The following is a 17,594-nucleotide window of genomic DNA, read 5'->3' on the forward strand; positions in this document are numbered from 1 at the left end:
TACTTCTTGTCTTCCTATTTTAAGTAAAGAAGCCCAAGAAAAGCCAGAAATGCTATATACCTTGATTCCAAACACACCAAGGCTCGTCTAGGGAGAATATATGTGTGAGCATATTAGCTTGAAATTTATGGCAACTTTTGTTAAGTACAGCTTTTTGTTGTTGTTGTTGTTGTTGTTGTTGTTTTTGAGACAGAGTGTCACTCGGTCACCAGCCTGTTCAAGACCAGCCTGACCAACATAAAGAAACCCCGTCTCTACTAAAAGTACAAAATTAGCTAGGCGTGGTGGCGCAGGCCTGTAATCCCAGCTACTGGGGAGGTTGAGGAAGGAGAATCACTTGAACTCAGGAGGGGGAGTTTGCAGTGAGCCGAGATTGCACCATTGCACTCCAGTCTGGGCGACAGAGAAAGACTCTGTCTCCAAAAACAAAAAACAAAACAAAACAAAACAAAAACAAAAAAAAAAACATAAACATTTGCCCTATGCCCAACGCAAACATAATTGAACAGCTTAACATTTTTTTCCCAAAGAGTAGAGTAACAAATTAACTCTATAGTCTAGTGTACAGTAAATAAATGAAAAACAAAGATGTTGAGTCATTTAACTGCACAACTGGGAAAATAACACTTCTTGAGCTACAGGCCAAGAGCTTTCAAATATGTTAGTTTATAGAATGTGGGGAGACCTGGTATAGAAACATTCACCCCTCGTGCCGGGCGTGGTGGCTCATGCCTATAATCCCAGCACTTTCAGAAGCCGAGATGGACGTATCATTTGAGGTCAGGAGTTTGAGACCAGCCTGGCTAACAGTGAAACCCCGTCTCTACTAAAAATACAAAAATTAGCCGGGTGTGGTGCCAGATGCCTGTAATCCCAGCTACTCAAGAGACTGAGGCAGAAGAATCACTTGAACCCGCGAGGCGGAGGTTGCTGTGAGCCAGGATTGTGCCACTGCACTCCAGTCTGGGCGACAGAGTAAGACTCTGTCTCCAAAAAAAAAAAAAAAAAAAAACAACCATAAACATTTGCCCTATGCCCAAAGCAAACATAATTCTCTGTCTTTCACTCCTAATTCCAACTATTAACTTAGAACTGGAGAAATGTAACATGTCATTATTCCACAAAGTGTTTTATTATTTTTATTTTAGATTCAGGGGTTACATGTACATATTTGTAACATAGGTATAATGCACGATATTGATTTGGGCATTTAATAATCCCATTGCCCAAGTAGGGTACATCATACCTGGTAAGTAGTTTTTCAAAGCTTATCTCCTTTTTTTTCTTTTTTAGAATTCCCAGTGTTTATTGTTTTTATTTTTGTTTCCGTGTTCACCCAAGGGTTAGCACCCACTTATAAATAAGAACATGTAGTATTTGAGATACTTATACAACATGCAATACTATGGAGCCATAGAAAAGAAAAAGAATGTTCTTTGCAGCAACATGGCTACAGCAGGCCTTTATTTTAAGCAAATTAACATGAAACATCAATGTAAGATTCATATGTACCTAGTTTAATTCCATGCCTTTGCTATTGCGAATAGTGCTGCAGTAAACATCTGAGTGCAGGTGTCTTTTTGGTAAAATAATTTATTTTTCTTTAAGCACATACTCAGTAACAAGGTTGATGGGTCAAATGGCAATTCTATCTTTAGTTCTTTGAGAAATCTCCAAATTGTGTTCCACAGGGGCTGAATTAATTTGCATTGCCACTAACAGTGTGTAGATTCCCTTTGCTCCACAACTACAACATCTGTTATTTTTTGACTTTTTAGTAACAGCCACTTTAACTGGTGTGAGATGGTATCATATTGTCATTTTGATTTACATCTCTCTGATAATTTGGGATGTTGAGCAATTTTCTTGCATGTTTATTGCCAGTTTTCATGTCTTCCTTTGAGAAGTATCTATTCATATTATTTGTCTGCTTTCTTCCTATTAAATTTCCTTTAGATTCTATATATTATTTTGTTGTACACAGTTTGCAATTACTTTATTCCATACTGTAGGTTATCCATTTACTTTGTCAATAGTTTATTTTGCTGTGCAGAAGCTCTAGATTAGATGTCAATTTTCAATTTTTATTTTTATTTATTTATTTATTTATTGAGACACACTCTCACCCTGTCACCCAGGAAGGAGGGCAATGGCGTGATCTCAGCTCACTGCAACCTCCATCTCCTGGATTCAAGCAATTCTCCTGTCTCAGCCTCCCAAGTAGCTGGGATTACAGGCATGCACCACCATGCCTGGCTGATTTTTTTGTATCTGTAGTAGAGACAGGGTTTAACCGTGTTGGCCAGGCTGGTCTCAAACTCCTGACCTCATGATCTGCCCACCTAGGCCTCCGAAAGTGCTGGGATTACAGGCATGAGCCACTGCGTCTGGCCTATTGCATTTATTTTTAAGGTGTTAAATTCCTTACAGAGGCCAGTATCTAGAAGAGTACTTTCTAGGTGTTCAACTAGGATTTTTATAGCTTGAAGCTTCACAGCTAAGTCTTTAAACTATCTTGAGTTATGTTTTTTATATGGTGAGAGGTAGGGGTACAGTTTTCTTCTTCTACATATGACTAACCAGGTTTCCCAGTACCACTTATTAGATAGGGAGTTATTTTCCCTTTGTTTATTTCTATTGTCTTTGCCAAAAATAAGTTGTTTGTAGGAGTGTAGCTTTATTTCAGGGCTCTCTCTTCTGTTCCATCGGTATATATGTATATTTTTTGTACCAGAACCATGTTATATCAGTTACTGTAGCTTGTAGTACAGTTTGAAGTCAGGTAATGTTAGCCCTCCAGGTTTATTCTTTTTGTTTAAGAATACCTAGGCTATATGGGCTCTTTTATTCTTTAATATGAATTTCGAAGTTTTTTTTTCTAGTTCCAACAAAAATGGCATTGATAGTTTGATAGAAATAACACTTAATCTGTGGGTTGCTTTAGGGAGCATGGACACTTTAATTAATATTGATTCTTCAAATTCATGAGGATGGAATGTTTTCCATTTCTATGTGTTGTCTCTGATTTGTTTCAGCAGTGTTCTGTAGTTCTCCTTGTAGAGATATTTTACCTCCATGACTTAATGCATTCCTAGGTATGTTATTTTTTTGTTTGTGGCTATTTTAAATAAAGCTGTGTTCTTGATTTCTTTCTTAGCTTGAATATTATTGGTGTACAGAAATGCTACTTCATTTGTGTATGTTAATTTTGTATCCTGACACTTTGCTGAAATCATTTTTTAGGCTTAGGAGTCTTTTGGTGAAATCTCTACCGTTTCCCTGGTAGAGAATTAAATTGACTTTCTTTTTTCCTATTGGATGACTTTTATTTCTTTTTTATTATTATTACTGTACTTTAAGTTCTAGGGTACATGTGCACAACATGCAGGTTGGTTACATATATATACATGTGCCATGTTGGTGTGCTGCACCCATTAACTCATCATTTACATTAGGTATATCTCCTAATGCTATCCCTTCCCCCTTCCCCTCCCACAATAGGACCCTGTGTGTGATGCTCCCCTTCCTGTATCCAAGTGATCTCATTGTTCAATAACCACCTATGAGTGAGAACATAAGGTATTTGTTTTTCTGTTCTTGCGATAGTTTGCTGAGAATGATGGTTTCCAGCTGCATCCATGTCCCTACAAAGGACACGAACTCATCTTTTTTATGGTTGCATAGTATTCCATAGTGTATATGTGCCACATTTTCTTAATCCAGTCTGTCACTGATGGACATTTGGGTTGATTCCAAGTCTTTGCTATTGTGAATAGTGCTGCAATAAACATACGTGTGCATGTGTCTGTATAGCAGCATGACTTATAATCCTTTGGGTATATCCCCAGTAATGGGATGGCTGGGTCAACTGGTATTTCTAGTTCTAGATCCTTGAGGAATCGCCACACTGTTTTCCACAATGGTTGAACTAGTTTACAGTCCCATCAACAGTGTAAAAGTGTTCCTATTTCTCCACATCCTCTCCAGCACCTGTTGTTTCCTGATTTTTTAATGATTGCCATTCTAACTGGTGTGAGATGGTATCTCATTGTGGTTTTGATTTGCATTTCTCTGATGGCGAGTGATGATGAGCATTTTTTCAAGTGTCTGTCAGCTGTATGAATGTCTTCTTTTGAGAAGTGTCTGTTCATATCCTTTGCCCACTTTTTGATGGGGTTGTTTTTTTCTTGTAAATTTGTTTGAGTTCTTTGTAGGTTCTGGATATTAGCCCTTTGTCAGATGAGTAGATTGCAAAAATCTTCTCCCATTCTGTAGGTTGCCTGTTCACTCTGATGGTAGTTTCTTTTGCTGTGCAGAAGCTCTTTAGTTTAATTAGATCCCATTTGTCAATTTTGGCTTCTGTTGCCATTGCTTTTGGTGTTTTAGACATGAAGTCCTTGCCCATGTCTATGTCCTGAATGGTATTCCCTAGGTTTTCTTCTAGGGTTTTTATGGTTTTAGGTCTAACATTTAAGTCTCTAATCCATCTTGAATTAATTTTCATATAAGGAGTAAGGATCCAGTTTCAGTTTTCTACTTATGGTTAGCCAATTTTTCCAGCACCATTTATTTAATAGGGAACCCTTTCCCCATTTCTTGTTTTTGTCAGATTTGTCAAAGATCAGATGGTTGTAGATGTGTGGTATTATTTCTGAGGGCTCTGTTCTGTTCCATTGGTCTATATCTCTGTTTTGGTACCAGTACCATGCTGTTTTGGTTACTGTAGCCTTGTAGTATAGTTTGAAGTCAGGTAGCGTGATGCCTCCAGCTTTGTTCTTTTGTCTTAGGATTATCTTGGCAATGCAGGCTCTTTATTGGTTCCATATGAACTTTAAAGTAGTTTTTTCCAATTCTGTGAAGAAAGTCATTGGTAGCTTAATGGGGATGGCATTGAATCTATAACTTACCTTGGGCAGTATGCCCATTTTCACAATATTGAGTCTTCCTATCCATGAGCATGGTATGTTCTTCCATTTGTTTGTGTCCTCTTTTATTTTGCTGAGCAGTGGTTTGTAGTTCTCCTTGAAGAGGTCCTTCACATCCCTTGTAAGTTGGATTCCTAGGTATTTTATTCTCTTTGAAGCTATTGTGAATGGGATTTCATTCATGATTTGGCTCTCTGTTTGTCTGTTACTGGTGTATAAGAATGCTTGTGATTTTTGCACATTAATTTTGTATCCTGAGACTTTGCTGAAGTTGCTTATCAAAAAGATTTTTGGCTGAGATGATGGGATTTTCTAAATATACAATCTTGTCATCTGCAGACAGGGACAATTTGACTTCCTCTTTTCCTAATTGAATACCCTTTATTTCTTTCTTCTGCCTGATTGCCCTGGCCAGAACTTCCAACAATATGTTGAATAGGAGTGGTGAGAGAGGGTCTCCCTCTCTTATGCCAGTTTTCATGGGGAATGCTTCCAGTTTTTGCCCATTCAGTGTATTGGCTGTGGGTTTGTCATAAATAGCTCTTATTATTTTGAGATATGTTCCATCAGTACCGAATTTATTGAGAGTTTTTAGCATGAAGGGCTGTTGAATTTTGTCAAAGGCCTTTTCTGCATCTATTGAGATAATCATGTGGTTTTGTCTTTGGTTCTGTTTATGTGTTGGATTACGTTTATTGATTGGCATATATTGAACCAGCCTTGCATTCCAGGGATGAAGCCCACTTGATCATGGTGGATAAGGTTTGTGATGTGCTGCTGTATTCGGTTTGCCAGTATTTTATTGAGGATTTTTGCATTGATGTTCATCAGGGATATTGTTCTAAACTTCTCTTTTTTTGTTGTGTCTCTGCCAGGCTTTGGTATCAGGATGATTCTGGCCTCATAAAATGAGTTAGAGAGGATCCCCTCTTTTTCTATTGATTGGAATAGTTTCAGAAGGAGTGGTAGCAACACCTCCTTGTACCTCCGGTAGAATTTGGCCGTGAATCCATCTGGTCCTGGACTTTTTTGGTTGGTAGGCTATTAATTATTGCCTCAATTTCAGAGCCTGTTAATGGTCTATTCGGGGACTCAACTTCTTCCTTGTTTAGTCTTGGGAGAGTGTAAGTGTTCAGGAATTTATCCATTTCTTCTAGGTTTTCTAGTTTATTTGTGTAGATGTGTTTATAGTATTCTCTGATGGTAATTTGTATTTCCATGGGGTTGGTGGTGATATCCCCATTATCTTTTTTTATGGCATCTATTTGATTCTTCTCTCTTTTCTTCTGCATTAGTCTTGTTAGCGGTCTATCAATTTTGTTGATCTTTTCAAAAAACCAGCTTCTGGTTTCATTGAATTTTTTGAAGGGTTTTTTGTGTCTCTATCTCCTTCAGTTCTGCTCTGATCTTAGTTATTTCTTGCCTTCTGCTAGCTTTTGAATGTGTTTGCTCTTGCTTCTCTAGTTTTTAATTGTGATGTTAGGGTGTCAATTTTAGATCTTTCCTGCTTTCTCTTGTGGGCATTTAGTGCTATAAATTTCCCTCTACACACTGCTTTAAATGTGTCCCAGAGATTCTGGTATGTTGAACTTTTATCTCTTTATCTTGTTGAATTGCTCTGGCTAGGACTTCCAAAACTATGTTGAATAGGAGTGTTTAGAGTGGATATTCTCATTTTTATTCTTATGAAGAATGTATACAGCTTTCACCTCTTCAGTATGATGTTGGCTGAGAATTTGTCATAGATGGCTCTTATTATTGTGAGATATGTTTCTTCAATGCCTAGTTTGCTGAGGATTTTTTTAAACAAATATTGGATTTTCTTGAGTGGTTTTTCTGCATCTATTGTTATAATGATCTGATCTTATGAGTTTAATTATTTTTACATGGTGAATCACACTTATTGACTTGCATATGATGAAACATCTTCGCAGTCATAAAATAATACTCACATGATTGTGGAAAAATAACTTTTTGATTTGCTTATGAACTCAGCTTGCTAATATTTCAGGAAGGATTTTTGTTTCAATGTTCACCAGGAATATTGGACTGTAGATTTTTTTGTTGTGTCTTAGACTTTCGTATCAAGATGATACTGATTTCATATAACAAGTTAGGAAGGAAACCCATTTTCATTTTTGGAATACATTCAGTAGAACTAGTACCAGATAATATTTGTATTTGTGGTAAAATTAGGCTGCAAATTCATCTGATCCAGGGCTTGTTATATTTTGTAGGTTTTTTATTACAAATTCAATTTTATTATACATTTAATACATTTTTGCTTTGTTCAAGACTTCTCTTTTTTCCTGATCCAATCATGGGTAGTTGTGTGTATTGACACATACGCCAATGGAGCAGAAAAGTGAGACCAGAAGTATATTCATGTATTTAGAGATAACTAATTATAGATGTAGGTGAACATTTCGTAGGGAAAAAATAGTATCTTCAACAAATGGTGTCAAGAAAACTTTACATCCACATGCAGAGAAATGATACCATATTACACCATATATAAAAATCAACTCAAAATAAATTAGATACTTAAACATAAGGCTTGAAACTCTGAAACTACTACGAGAAATATAGAGTTAATCCCTATAACATTGGTCTAGGCAGTGACTTTAGTTTAACCTCAAAATCTCAGGGAATCAAAGAAAAAACAGATGAGTCGGACCACTTCAAATTAAAAAGCTGCTGCACAGAATCTGATATGACCAACAGGATAAGACAACTAAAAAACAGGAGAAAATGCTTGCAAGTCACATGTGACAAGGGGTTAATATAAAAAAAATAAAAAGCTCAAATGACTATACAATAAAAGACAAATAACCATTAAAAATGAGCAAAAGGCTTAAATATTGTTCAAGAAAAGACAGACATATGGCCAAGAGACATATAAAAAATGCTAAGTATCAATTATCAGAGAAAAGAAACCAAAACCCTATGAGATATCAAGTCAGTCCTGTGAGAATTACTTTATTACAAAGATAATAGGTTGTGAAGAAAACGAAATATGCTTGCACACTGGTTTGAATGTGAATGAGGACAGTCATTATAAAAAACTAAATAAGATTTCTCAAAAAATTTAAAATTAAACTACCATATAATACAGCAATTTCAGTCAGGCACAGTGGCTCATGCCTGTAATCCTAGTACTTTGGGAGACCAAGGGGGGTGGATCACGAGGTCAGGAGATCGAGACCATCCTGGCCATCATGGTGAAACCCTGTCTCTACTAAAAATACAAAAATTAGTTGGGCACGGTGGTGCATGCCTGCAATCCCAGCTACTCGGGAGGCTGAGGCAGGAGAATCACTTGAACCCAGGAGGTGGAGATTGCAATGAGCCAAGATCGCTCCACTGCACTCCAGCCTGGCAACAGACCTAGACTCTTTTGAAACAAAACAAAACAAAAAAAACACCAATTTCACTATTGTTTATATATCCAAAACAAATGAAATCAGAATGAAGAAATAATTGCACTTCTATACGGCTTGCAACACTCTTCACAATTTCCAAAATATGGAATCAACAGTTCAACATTTAACGAGTAAAGACAATGTGGTACATACTATGGAATAAATCCTATTCATCTTTAAAAAAGAAAATTCTATTTTTTCAATCACATAAACTGGAGGACATAATATTTGTTGAAATGAGCCAAGTACAGAAAGATTATCATTTCATGATTTCACTTAGACATGGATTCTAAAAAACGTAATCTCGGCCGAGTGCGGTGGCTCATGCCTGTAATCGTAGCACTTTGGGAAGCCAAGGGGTTGGATTGCCTAAGCTCAGGAGTTCGAGACCAGTCTGGGCAACGTGGCAAATCCCTGTCTCTACTAAGAATACAAAAAATTAGCCAGGGGTGGTCGTGAACACCTGTAATCTCAACTACTCAGGAGGCTGAGGCAGGAGAATCACTTGAACGTGGGAGGCAGAGGTTGCAGTGACCCGAGATCGCACCACTGCACTCTAGCCTGGGTGACAGAGTGAGACTCTGTCTCATAAATACATAAACAAAATGTAATCTCATTGAAGTAGAGAGTAAAATGGTGACCACCAGAGGCCAAGGTATTTAGAAAAAAGGGGCGGGGGGGGTGGAAAGATGTCAAAGAATACGTAACTATAGTTGGATAGAAAGAAGTTCAGGAGGTTTTTTTTACAGCATGGTGACTATAGATTATAATAATATATTAGTATTTTTGGAAAATGCTGGCAATGTCATGTGCTCTCACCACAAAAATGTTAACTCTGTGAGGTAAAGCTTTAATGACCTAAAATTAGGCATTTGACAATGTATATATACTTCCAAACATAATGTTTTACAGAACAAATACACATGTATTTATTGCAGACGGTAATGGCATGAAAGACACTGAGAGTGTTTCTTATAGGTCTCATGATTAACTACTATGTTAACACAGTAAACAAGCTTGCATGCAAAGTAACAGAAAACGTTTTAATCCAAAAGCTGCCATGATCTCCAATAGTTTTCCAATAGAAAGTGGAAAGTAGAAAAGAGAAAGAAGTTGGCTAGTTAGGTGACTAACAATAAAAACTGCAGACTAAACTTCACTCATTAAAATAATTATATAAAATAAGAGAAATTTTTCTGAATTGTACTATCAATATAGAAAAGACGTAGTATTCCAAATATTGAATCAACAAAGGTCGTTATTTTGCAACCTTGAATATTCACACTTTAAAACATAAGATTCTGCAAAAAAAAAAAAAAAAAAAAGTATGCTGTGCTGTATCATAGAAAATTAAATTTAAAATTCTTCACTTACCATTAGCTCTCTCAAAAATTTAATTTCTAAGATATATTTTCTAGCAAACAATATGTGCCACACTTTATGTAAGAATTTAATAAGATTTTCCTTTTAAAAACAGAGAAAAACAACGCTGATTTAATCCTCTCACCTGTGGACAGGGTATGCCTTTTATTTTAACTAATCTGAAAATTATATTGATAAGCAAACTCTCTAGTTATAACCAATTTTTCAGTGCATTAAAAAATACCAATTTTCTCATCAAAACCTACAAAGTACCATGTGAATTGACATGGCATGAAGACAACAGTGAGAAAACTGTGGCAGTAACACAGAAAAAGAAGGATTGTGTTGAATACATGGAAGACACATAATAAGATAAACAAAACTGAAGATAATTAGGAAATTAAAAAAAAAAAAAACAGAATTTCTCTTTAAATTCAGCAAGATTCAGCTTTGCAGCCTGAAAAAAAAAGTTCTCTCCACATGAAAAATCAATTTCTTCACTATTAATATTTTCCATCTCTGACTTGTAGTTACAAACTAACACCAGTAGAAATACATATGGCTCATTATGGAGCACCTGTTACACAATAAGCAATGTCATGTTTGTTTGCTGCATTTATATATAAAAGCACTTTCATGACTTATGAAGTCTTTCAAGTTCTTACCTGAACAAACTGGCTCAATAAATAAATTTACTTATGTCAATTATAATAAGACAAAAGAACACTAACTAAAGTAGGCTTATATAGGATTCTCCACTGGAAAGAAGAAATAGAATGTTCTAACTAAATAAAATGTAATACACAAATTTTGGAAACACATCTAGAAGTTATTTTGTGTACACTGCTAAACTATAAAAAATCATTCTTATAATCCAAGACCAGCTCATATGATGAATATCTGATAAATTATAAAAGAGAAAAGCATAAGTAACAAGAAAATTATAGGTGTAGCATGAGTATCAGGCAAGTATAAACAAAAACTTTGCATGGGGAGATTCTAAATCATAAGCCAGATTTTACAGAAATGAATTCAATGCAAAGCAGAGGATACAGATTTGCTTCCAGCATTTTTGAGGTTTTCAGTTGTCTAGTAAATTAGTCATCTTTTAAAAATTATTAGTTTTGGCCTGTAATCCCAGCACTTTGGGTGGCCGAGGCATGCGGATCACGAGACCAGGAGATTGAGACCATCCTGGCTAACGCGGTGAAACCCCGTCTCTACTAAAAATACAAAAAAATTAGCTGGGCGTGGTGCCAGGCGCCTGTAGTCCCAGCTACTAGGGAGGCTGAGGCAGGAGAATGGCCTGAACCTGGGAAGCGGAGCTTGCAGTGAGCCGAGATCACGCCACTACACTCCAGCCTGGGCAACAGAGCAAGACTCCAGCTCAAAAAATATATATATATATTATTAGTTTTGTTCCAATATTGCTCTTTTCTTCTGAAAATAGGTACAAGCTAATACACAAACACACTCATTTGCTCCATAATTTTCTTATACCTAAGGTTTTAGAGTAATATATGTGTATAGTTAAGTGTATGTAAATCAAAACTAAAATCCTGTATGTTTGCAGGCAGAGAGGTCACATGTTCAAAGAAAAATATATAACATTTTTAAATGTTTATTCAGAACTCAGAATTTCCTCATGATTTATTTATACTTGTAGGTAATTTTATTACAACCATAAAATGACTCTGTAGTCAGTAACAATTGTACATTCTAAAGTATCTGAAAGTGTAGAATTGGTTTGTAATACAAAGGAGAAATACTGGAGTTGATCGTCTTTTGCCTTGAAGTGATTAATACATAAAATTATATGCCTGTATCAAAATATGCCATACATGGCATAAAGATATACATACACTATGTATCCACAAAAATTAAGAGAAATAAGTTTAAATTTTAAAAACAATAAAAATATAAACTATGGGAACAATATTCTTTATTAGTAATTTAAAGCCATTAGCAAAAATAATTACTAGAGATGTTAGCCCATTATGTTATCAAGTAGTATATTGTTACCCTCTTTTACCTAAACCCTTGAGTAATGCAGGACAGGTAAAGTCAGTGGCATGAAAACACTTCATTGAATGCACAATAGTTTTAACATGTTAAAAAAAAAAAAAAGTTTAATAAAAAAACTAAGTTCATGCATAATCAAAAAATTTTTCACACACAATTTTATCACATAAAAGTGGTTAGTAAAATGATGTACTACTAATTAACTTTAACATTAAAAATTTTTTACCATAATGCAGAAGAATATTGCTCTGAACACCTACTTCATGGATCACTCAGTATTATAAGTTAAACACAAAAAGCTTCTTCACTCAGGTTTTCATCACGCATCTTACATTTTAATGTCCTTATTCTTTCATAGAAAGTGTCGTAAATAATACCCACCTAACAGAAATGATTTCTCATATCTTTGATGCATGAAAAATTAATCACATGCTTTCATGTGTGAATAGGAATGAAGAGCATGAAGTAATTTGAGAGTTGAATTACATCATTTGCTTTTCAAAAACTAATTTTTCAAGAAAAAATATAATTTGAATGTAATAATAAATCTACAAAACAATTCTACTTTTAAAGTTATATACAAATTATTTACCAACTTTAGCTTTAAATTATTTTCTATACTCAGCATTCTGATTTAGTGCAATGTCTGAAGTGTCAATACCTTAGATATTTCTACTGTGAATTCTCTGATATTTACATAGACTTAATTTTGGATTAAATTATTTTTATATTTACTGCACTTGCAAAAATATATTTTAGTATGAGGCCTCTGGTATTTTCTAAGCTGCAGTTTTTTAAAAACGTTTTTCCAAATGCATTACATTTACAGTGTTTTTCTCCAACATAAATTTTCTGGTGAACAAAGTTTGAGCAACTGCTTCAGGGTTTTCCTCTAGTACAAAATGGGTACAATATCTGTGATACAAGTAAAGGTACTAAAACCCTCTCGTATTTGTAACGCTTGTCTTCAAAATGAATACTAATGAATACTTTTGTTTTGTTTTTGAGACGAAGTTTTTGCTCTTGTTGCCTTGGCTGGAGTGTAGTGGTGTGACTTCAGCTCACTGCAACCTTTGCCTCCCAGGTTTGAGCAATTCTGCTTCAGCCTCCCAAGTAGCTGGGATTACAGGGGCGTGCCACCATATGCAGCTAATTTTTGTAAAATTTTTAATGGAGATGGGGTTTTGCTATGTTGGCCAGGCTGGTCTCAAACTCCTGCCCTCGTGATCCACCCACCTGGGCCTCCCAAAGTGCTGGCATTACAGATGTGAGCCAGCATACCTGGCTCCTCTTCTTCACTTTAAAGGCTTATATTTTCTGAAAGATCTCTTGACAAAAATTGCATTTGTAATGTTTTTATTAAGTACTCTCTAATGTTGAGTAAAATGTGAGCAGATAATAATGGCTTTTCCACATTCCTTGTATTTGTACAATCTTTCAGAAGCATAAATGATTTCCTGTGCAATAAGGGGTGAGCATTTATTAAAAGTGTCACCACATTCTTCACACTTCTGGGAGTTTTCTTCAGTATGGATTATCTTACCTACAATCAAGTGTGACAACCATTTAAAGGCTTTGTGACATTTTTCACATTTCTAGGATTTTTCACCAGTATGATTTATGTTAGGAAGTTTGAGGTGTTGTCAAAATTATTGTCACATCATTCAGGTTTGTAAAGTTTTCAGTATTATGTTTAGTGAGGTTTGAGGATTGGTTTAAAGTGTTGCCACATTATTCACATTTGCAGGGTTTCTCTCAAAGTATAAATTGTCTTATGTGTAGCAAGGTGTGAGGACCAGTTAAGGCATTGCCACATTTTTTACATTTGTAGGATTTCTCTCCAGTATAAATACTCTTACATGTAGTTAAGAGTTGAGAATCAGTTAAAAGCTTTGCCACAGACTTCACATTTGTCGGGTTTCTTTCTAGTATGAATTTTCTTATCTGCAGTAAGGGTTAAGGAAGGTTAAAAGTTTTGCAACGTTCTTCACAATTGTAGACTTTCTCTCCAGTATGAATTTCTGTACGGTAAGGTATGACGATTGGTTAAAAGCTTTGCCACATTCTTCCCAATTATAGAGTGCCTCTCCAGTATAAATTTTCTTAAGTGTAGAAAGGTGTGAGGACTGATTAAAGGCATTGTCACATTCTTCTCATTTGTATGGCTTCTCTCCAGTATGAATTACCTTATGTTTAGTAAAAGTGAGGACCAGTTAAAGGCTTTGCCACATTTTACACATTTGCAGGATTCTCTCTAGTACGAATTTTCTCACGTTCAGTAAGGTTTGAAGATTAGTTAAAAGCTTTTCCACATTCTTTACATTTGTAGGATTTCTCACCAGTATAAAATATCTTCTGTGTGTAGAAAAGGTTGAAGACTTGTTAAAGGCTTTAACACATTCTTCACATTTGTGGAGATTCTCTCCAGTATGAATTTTCTTATGTGTAGTAAGTTTTTAGGATCAATTAAGTTTTGCCACATTCTTCACATTTGTAGGGCTTCTCTCCAGTATGAATTTTCTTATGTGTAGTAAGATTTGAGGATAGGTTGAAAGCTTTGCCATAATCTCCACATTTGTAGGGTTTCTCTCCAGTATGAATTATCTTATGTATATTAAGAGATGAGAACTGGTTAAAGGATTTGCCACATTCTTCACATTTGTAGGGTTTCTCTGAAGTATGAATTTTCTTATGTGTAGTAAGGTTTGAGGATTGGTTAAAAGCTTTGCCACATTCTTCACATTTATAGGGTTTCTCTCCAGTATGAATTTTCTTATGTGCAGTAAGGGTTGAGGATAGGTTAAAAGCTTTGCCACATTCTTTACATTTGTACGGTTTCTCTCCAGTATGAATTATCTTATGTCTATTAAGGGTTGAGGAGCAGTTAAAGGCTTTGCCACATTCTGCACATTGGTAAGGTTTCTCTCCCGTATGAATTCTCTTATGTATAGTTAGGTTTGAGTATCGGTTATAAGCTTTTCCACATTCTTCACATTTGTGGGGTTTCTCTCCAGTATAAATTATCTTATGGTTAGTAATGTTTGAGAATAGGTTAAAAGTTTTTCCATGTTCTTCAAATTTGTAGAGGTTCTCTCCAGTATGAATTATCTTTTGTGTAGTAAGGTGTGAGGACTGGTTAAAAACTTTGCCATGTTCTTCACATCTGTAGGGTTTCTCTCCAGTATGAATAATTTTATGGATAGTAAGGTGTGAGGACTGTTTAAAGGGCTTGCCAAATTCTTCACATTTGTTGAGTTTCTCTTTAGTATGAATTACCTTATGTCTAGTAAGTTGATAGGACTGATTAAAGGCTTTTCCACATTCTTCACATTTATAGGGTTTTTCTCCAGTATGAATTCTCTTATGTTTAGTAAGGGTTGAGAATCGGTTAAAAGCTTTGCCACATTCTTCACATTTGTAGGGTTTCTCTCCTGTATGAATTTTCTTATGTTCAGTAAGGTTTGAAGACTGGCTAAAAGCTCTGCCACATTCTTCACATTTGTAGGGTTTCTCTCCAGTATGAATTTTCTTATGTCTAGTAAGGGTTGAGGATCGATTAAAAGCTTTTCCACACTCTTCACATTTGTATGGTTTCTCTCCAGTATAAATTTTCCTATGGTTAATTAGGTTTGAGTGTTGGTTAAAAGCTTTGCCACATTCTTCACATTTATAGGATTTCTCTGCAGTATGAATTTTCTTATGTTCAGTAAGGTTTGAAGATTGGTTAAAAGCTTTGCCACATTCTTTACATTTGTAGGGTTTCTCTCCAGTATGAATTATCTTATGTCTAGTAAGAGTTGAGAACTGGTTAAAGACTTTCCCACATTCTTCACATTTGTAGGGTTTCCCTTCCATTAGAATTTTCTTATGTGCAGTAAGTTTTAAGGACTGGTTAAAAGCTTTGTCACATTCTTCACATTTGTCGGGTTTCTCTCCAGTATGAATTTTCTCCTGTTTATTAAGGTTTGAGGATATGTTAAACCCTCTGCCACATTCTTTACATTTGAAGGGTTTCTCCCCAGCATGAATTCTCTTATGGTTAGTAAGATTTGAGAATAGGTTAAAAGCTTTTCCACATTCTTCACTTTTATAGAGGTTCTCGCCAGTGTGAAGTATCTTTTGTGTGGTAAGGTGTGAGGACTGGCTAAAGACTTTGTCACATTCTTCACATTTGTAAGGTTTTTCTCCAGTATTAATTATTTTATGTATAGTAAGGTGTGAGGCCTGTTTAAAGGCCTTGCCACATTCTTCATATTTGCTGGGTTTCTCTTCAGTATGAATTATCTTATGCCTAGTAAGTTGTGAGGACTGGTTAAAGGCTTTGCCACATTCTTCATATATGTAGGGTTTTTCTCCAGTATGAATTCTCTTATGTTTAGTAAGAGTTGAGAACCAGTTAAAGGCTTTTCCACATTCTTCACATTTGTAGGAATTCACTCTAGTATGAATTCTTCTATGCTGAGTTAGTTGTGAAAGAATGCAAAATAATTTGCCACATTCTTTACATTTGAAGTGCTTGTTTCCTGTATGTCTTCTCTTATATCTATTTGAATTTGAAAATTTATCAAAGACTTTCATATATTTATTACATTGGAATATTTTGCTTGGGGTAGCTGTCAAACATTGTTTAACTGTATTATGACCTCCTTTGTGCCCCATACACTCATCCACATGTTTATAGCCTTTTCTTAACTGTAAATTCTCATATTCACATCTTCCATATCTTCTCAGTGTCACTTTTTGGAAAGAATCTTTTATGTTCTGCTCTGGCCAAAGGTCTTGGGCAAAATGAAAAGACATTACTGAAAGAAATCAAAATAAGAAATTACTGCACTTGCTAGACTCAGATAAATATACTTTACAAATCTAACCTATAAAATTGTACAAACTACATAAGCAAGATTGCATAGTAAAATACCACAGGCTCTAATTTCTTCATAGACACATAAATGTAACAAAAACATAATGACCAAAATACATTTGTGGAAAATGTATACATGAGGTTCGGTGTGCAGTGCCCCAGGTGAGCACAATGCAAAGAGCCACAGAGAAGACACAAGTCTGTTTTATTTACCAACAAAGTTCTTTCTGTTCCCCAATATAACACAGTGCCTTTAGAAGTAAATTGCCTACTCCTAGTTTTTCTTTTTTAAAGAAAAGAAAAATAATAACAAACATATACATCTTCATTTCTGGCTTCTACATGCCTTCGCAGACATTGGTTTCTGTCTCCCATGACATAGAAGGCTGAAAGAAATGGTGGTATACTTTGGAATGACATTTTGAGTCTGCTGAGATCAAAGGTAAATGTTACAGCAGTGAAGAGACTGCAGTACTACAGACAGGTAACAGTTGTAGCAAGTGATTACTGACTATCAAGAAGAAACACAAACAAACTCTTTTAACTGAAAAAAAAAAAAGCTAGAAAATTTCAGACAAGACACATCCTAAGAACATGTCTGAAAGACTCTCAGAATCACTATTCGAGACAAATGGTTTCTAACTATGCCAGGACAAAGCTACATTATAAAGATTGTGACAAACAACTTGTTTTTAATTTACAAATTTCAATTAAAGATTACAATGTACAAAAAATATTAGGGCAATACAGCCCCGCAAAAATTATGCAATTTTCAGAAAGCAACCATTAAAAACTAAAAATATACAAATTAATTTTTAAAATTTAAAATAAATTGAATAATACTCCGTGAGTGAATAGGAATACAAACTATGGAAAATCAGAAAAATGAGAACACCAACAAAACTATTAAAAATAGCAAAAAACAAATTGTGGAGGTAAAAATACAAAAAAAACAAAAATATCAAAGAAAAATTAATGTAAAAATAAAGACAACAAACAAAC

The 17,594-nt window shown here is 35.1% G+C and overlaps 1 protein-coding gene across 2 annotated transcripts in view; it reads right to left on the reverse strand.

The window, feature by feature from the left end:
• Window positions 1–1,276: 1,276 nt before the first annotated feature.
• LOC102121466 (uncharacterized) overlaps window positions 1,277–17,594 on the reverse strand; it is a 53,334-nt gene continuing 37,016 nt past the window's right edge. For both annotated transcript variants that reach the window (XM_005549456.4, XM_005549454.4), the window contains one exon: window positions 1,277–16,533. In XM_005549456.4, the coding sequence (XP_005549513.3) occupies window positions 14,198–16,533 (2,336 nt within the window). In that variant the 3' untranslated portion in view covers window positions 1,277–14,197. The remainder of the gene's footprint in view (window positions 16,534–17,594) is intronic.

Source organism: Macaca fascicularis, chromosome 3 (genome assembly GCF_037993035.2).
Source record: "Macaca fascicularis isolate 582-1 chromosome 3, T2T-MFA8v1.1".
In the NCBI taxonomy this organism is placed as follows: Eukaryota; Metazoa; Chordata; class Mammalia; order Primates; family Cercopithecidae; genus Macaca; species Macaca fascicularis.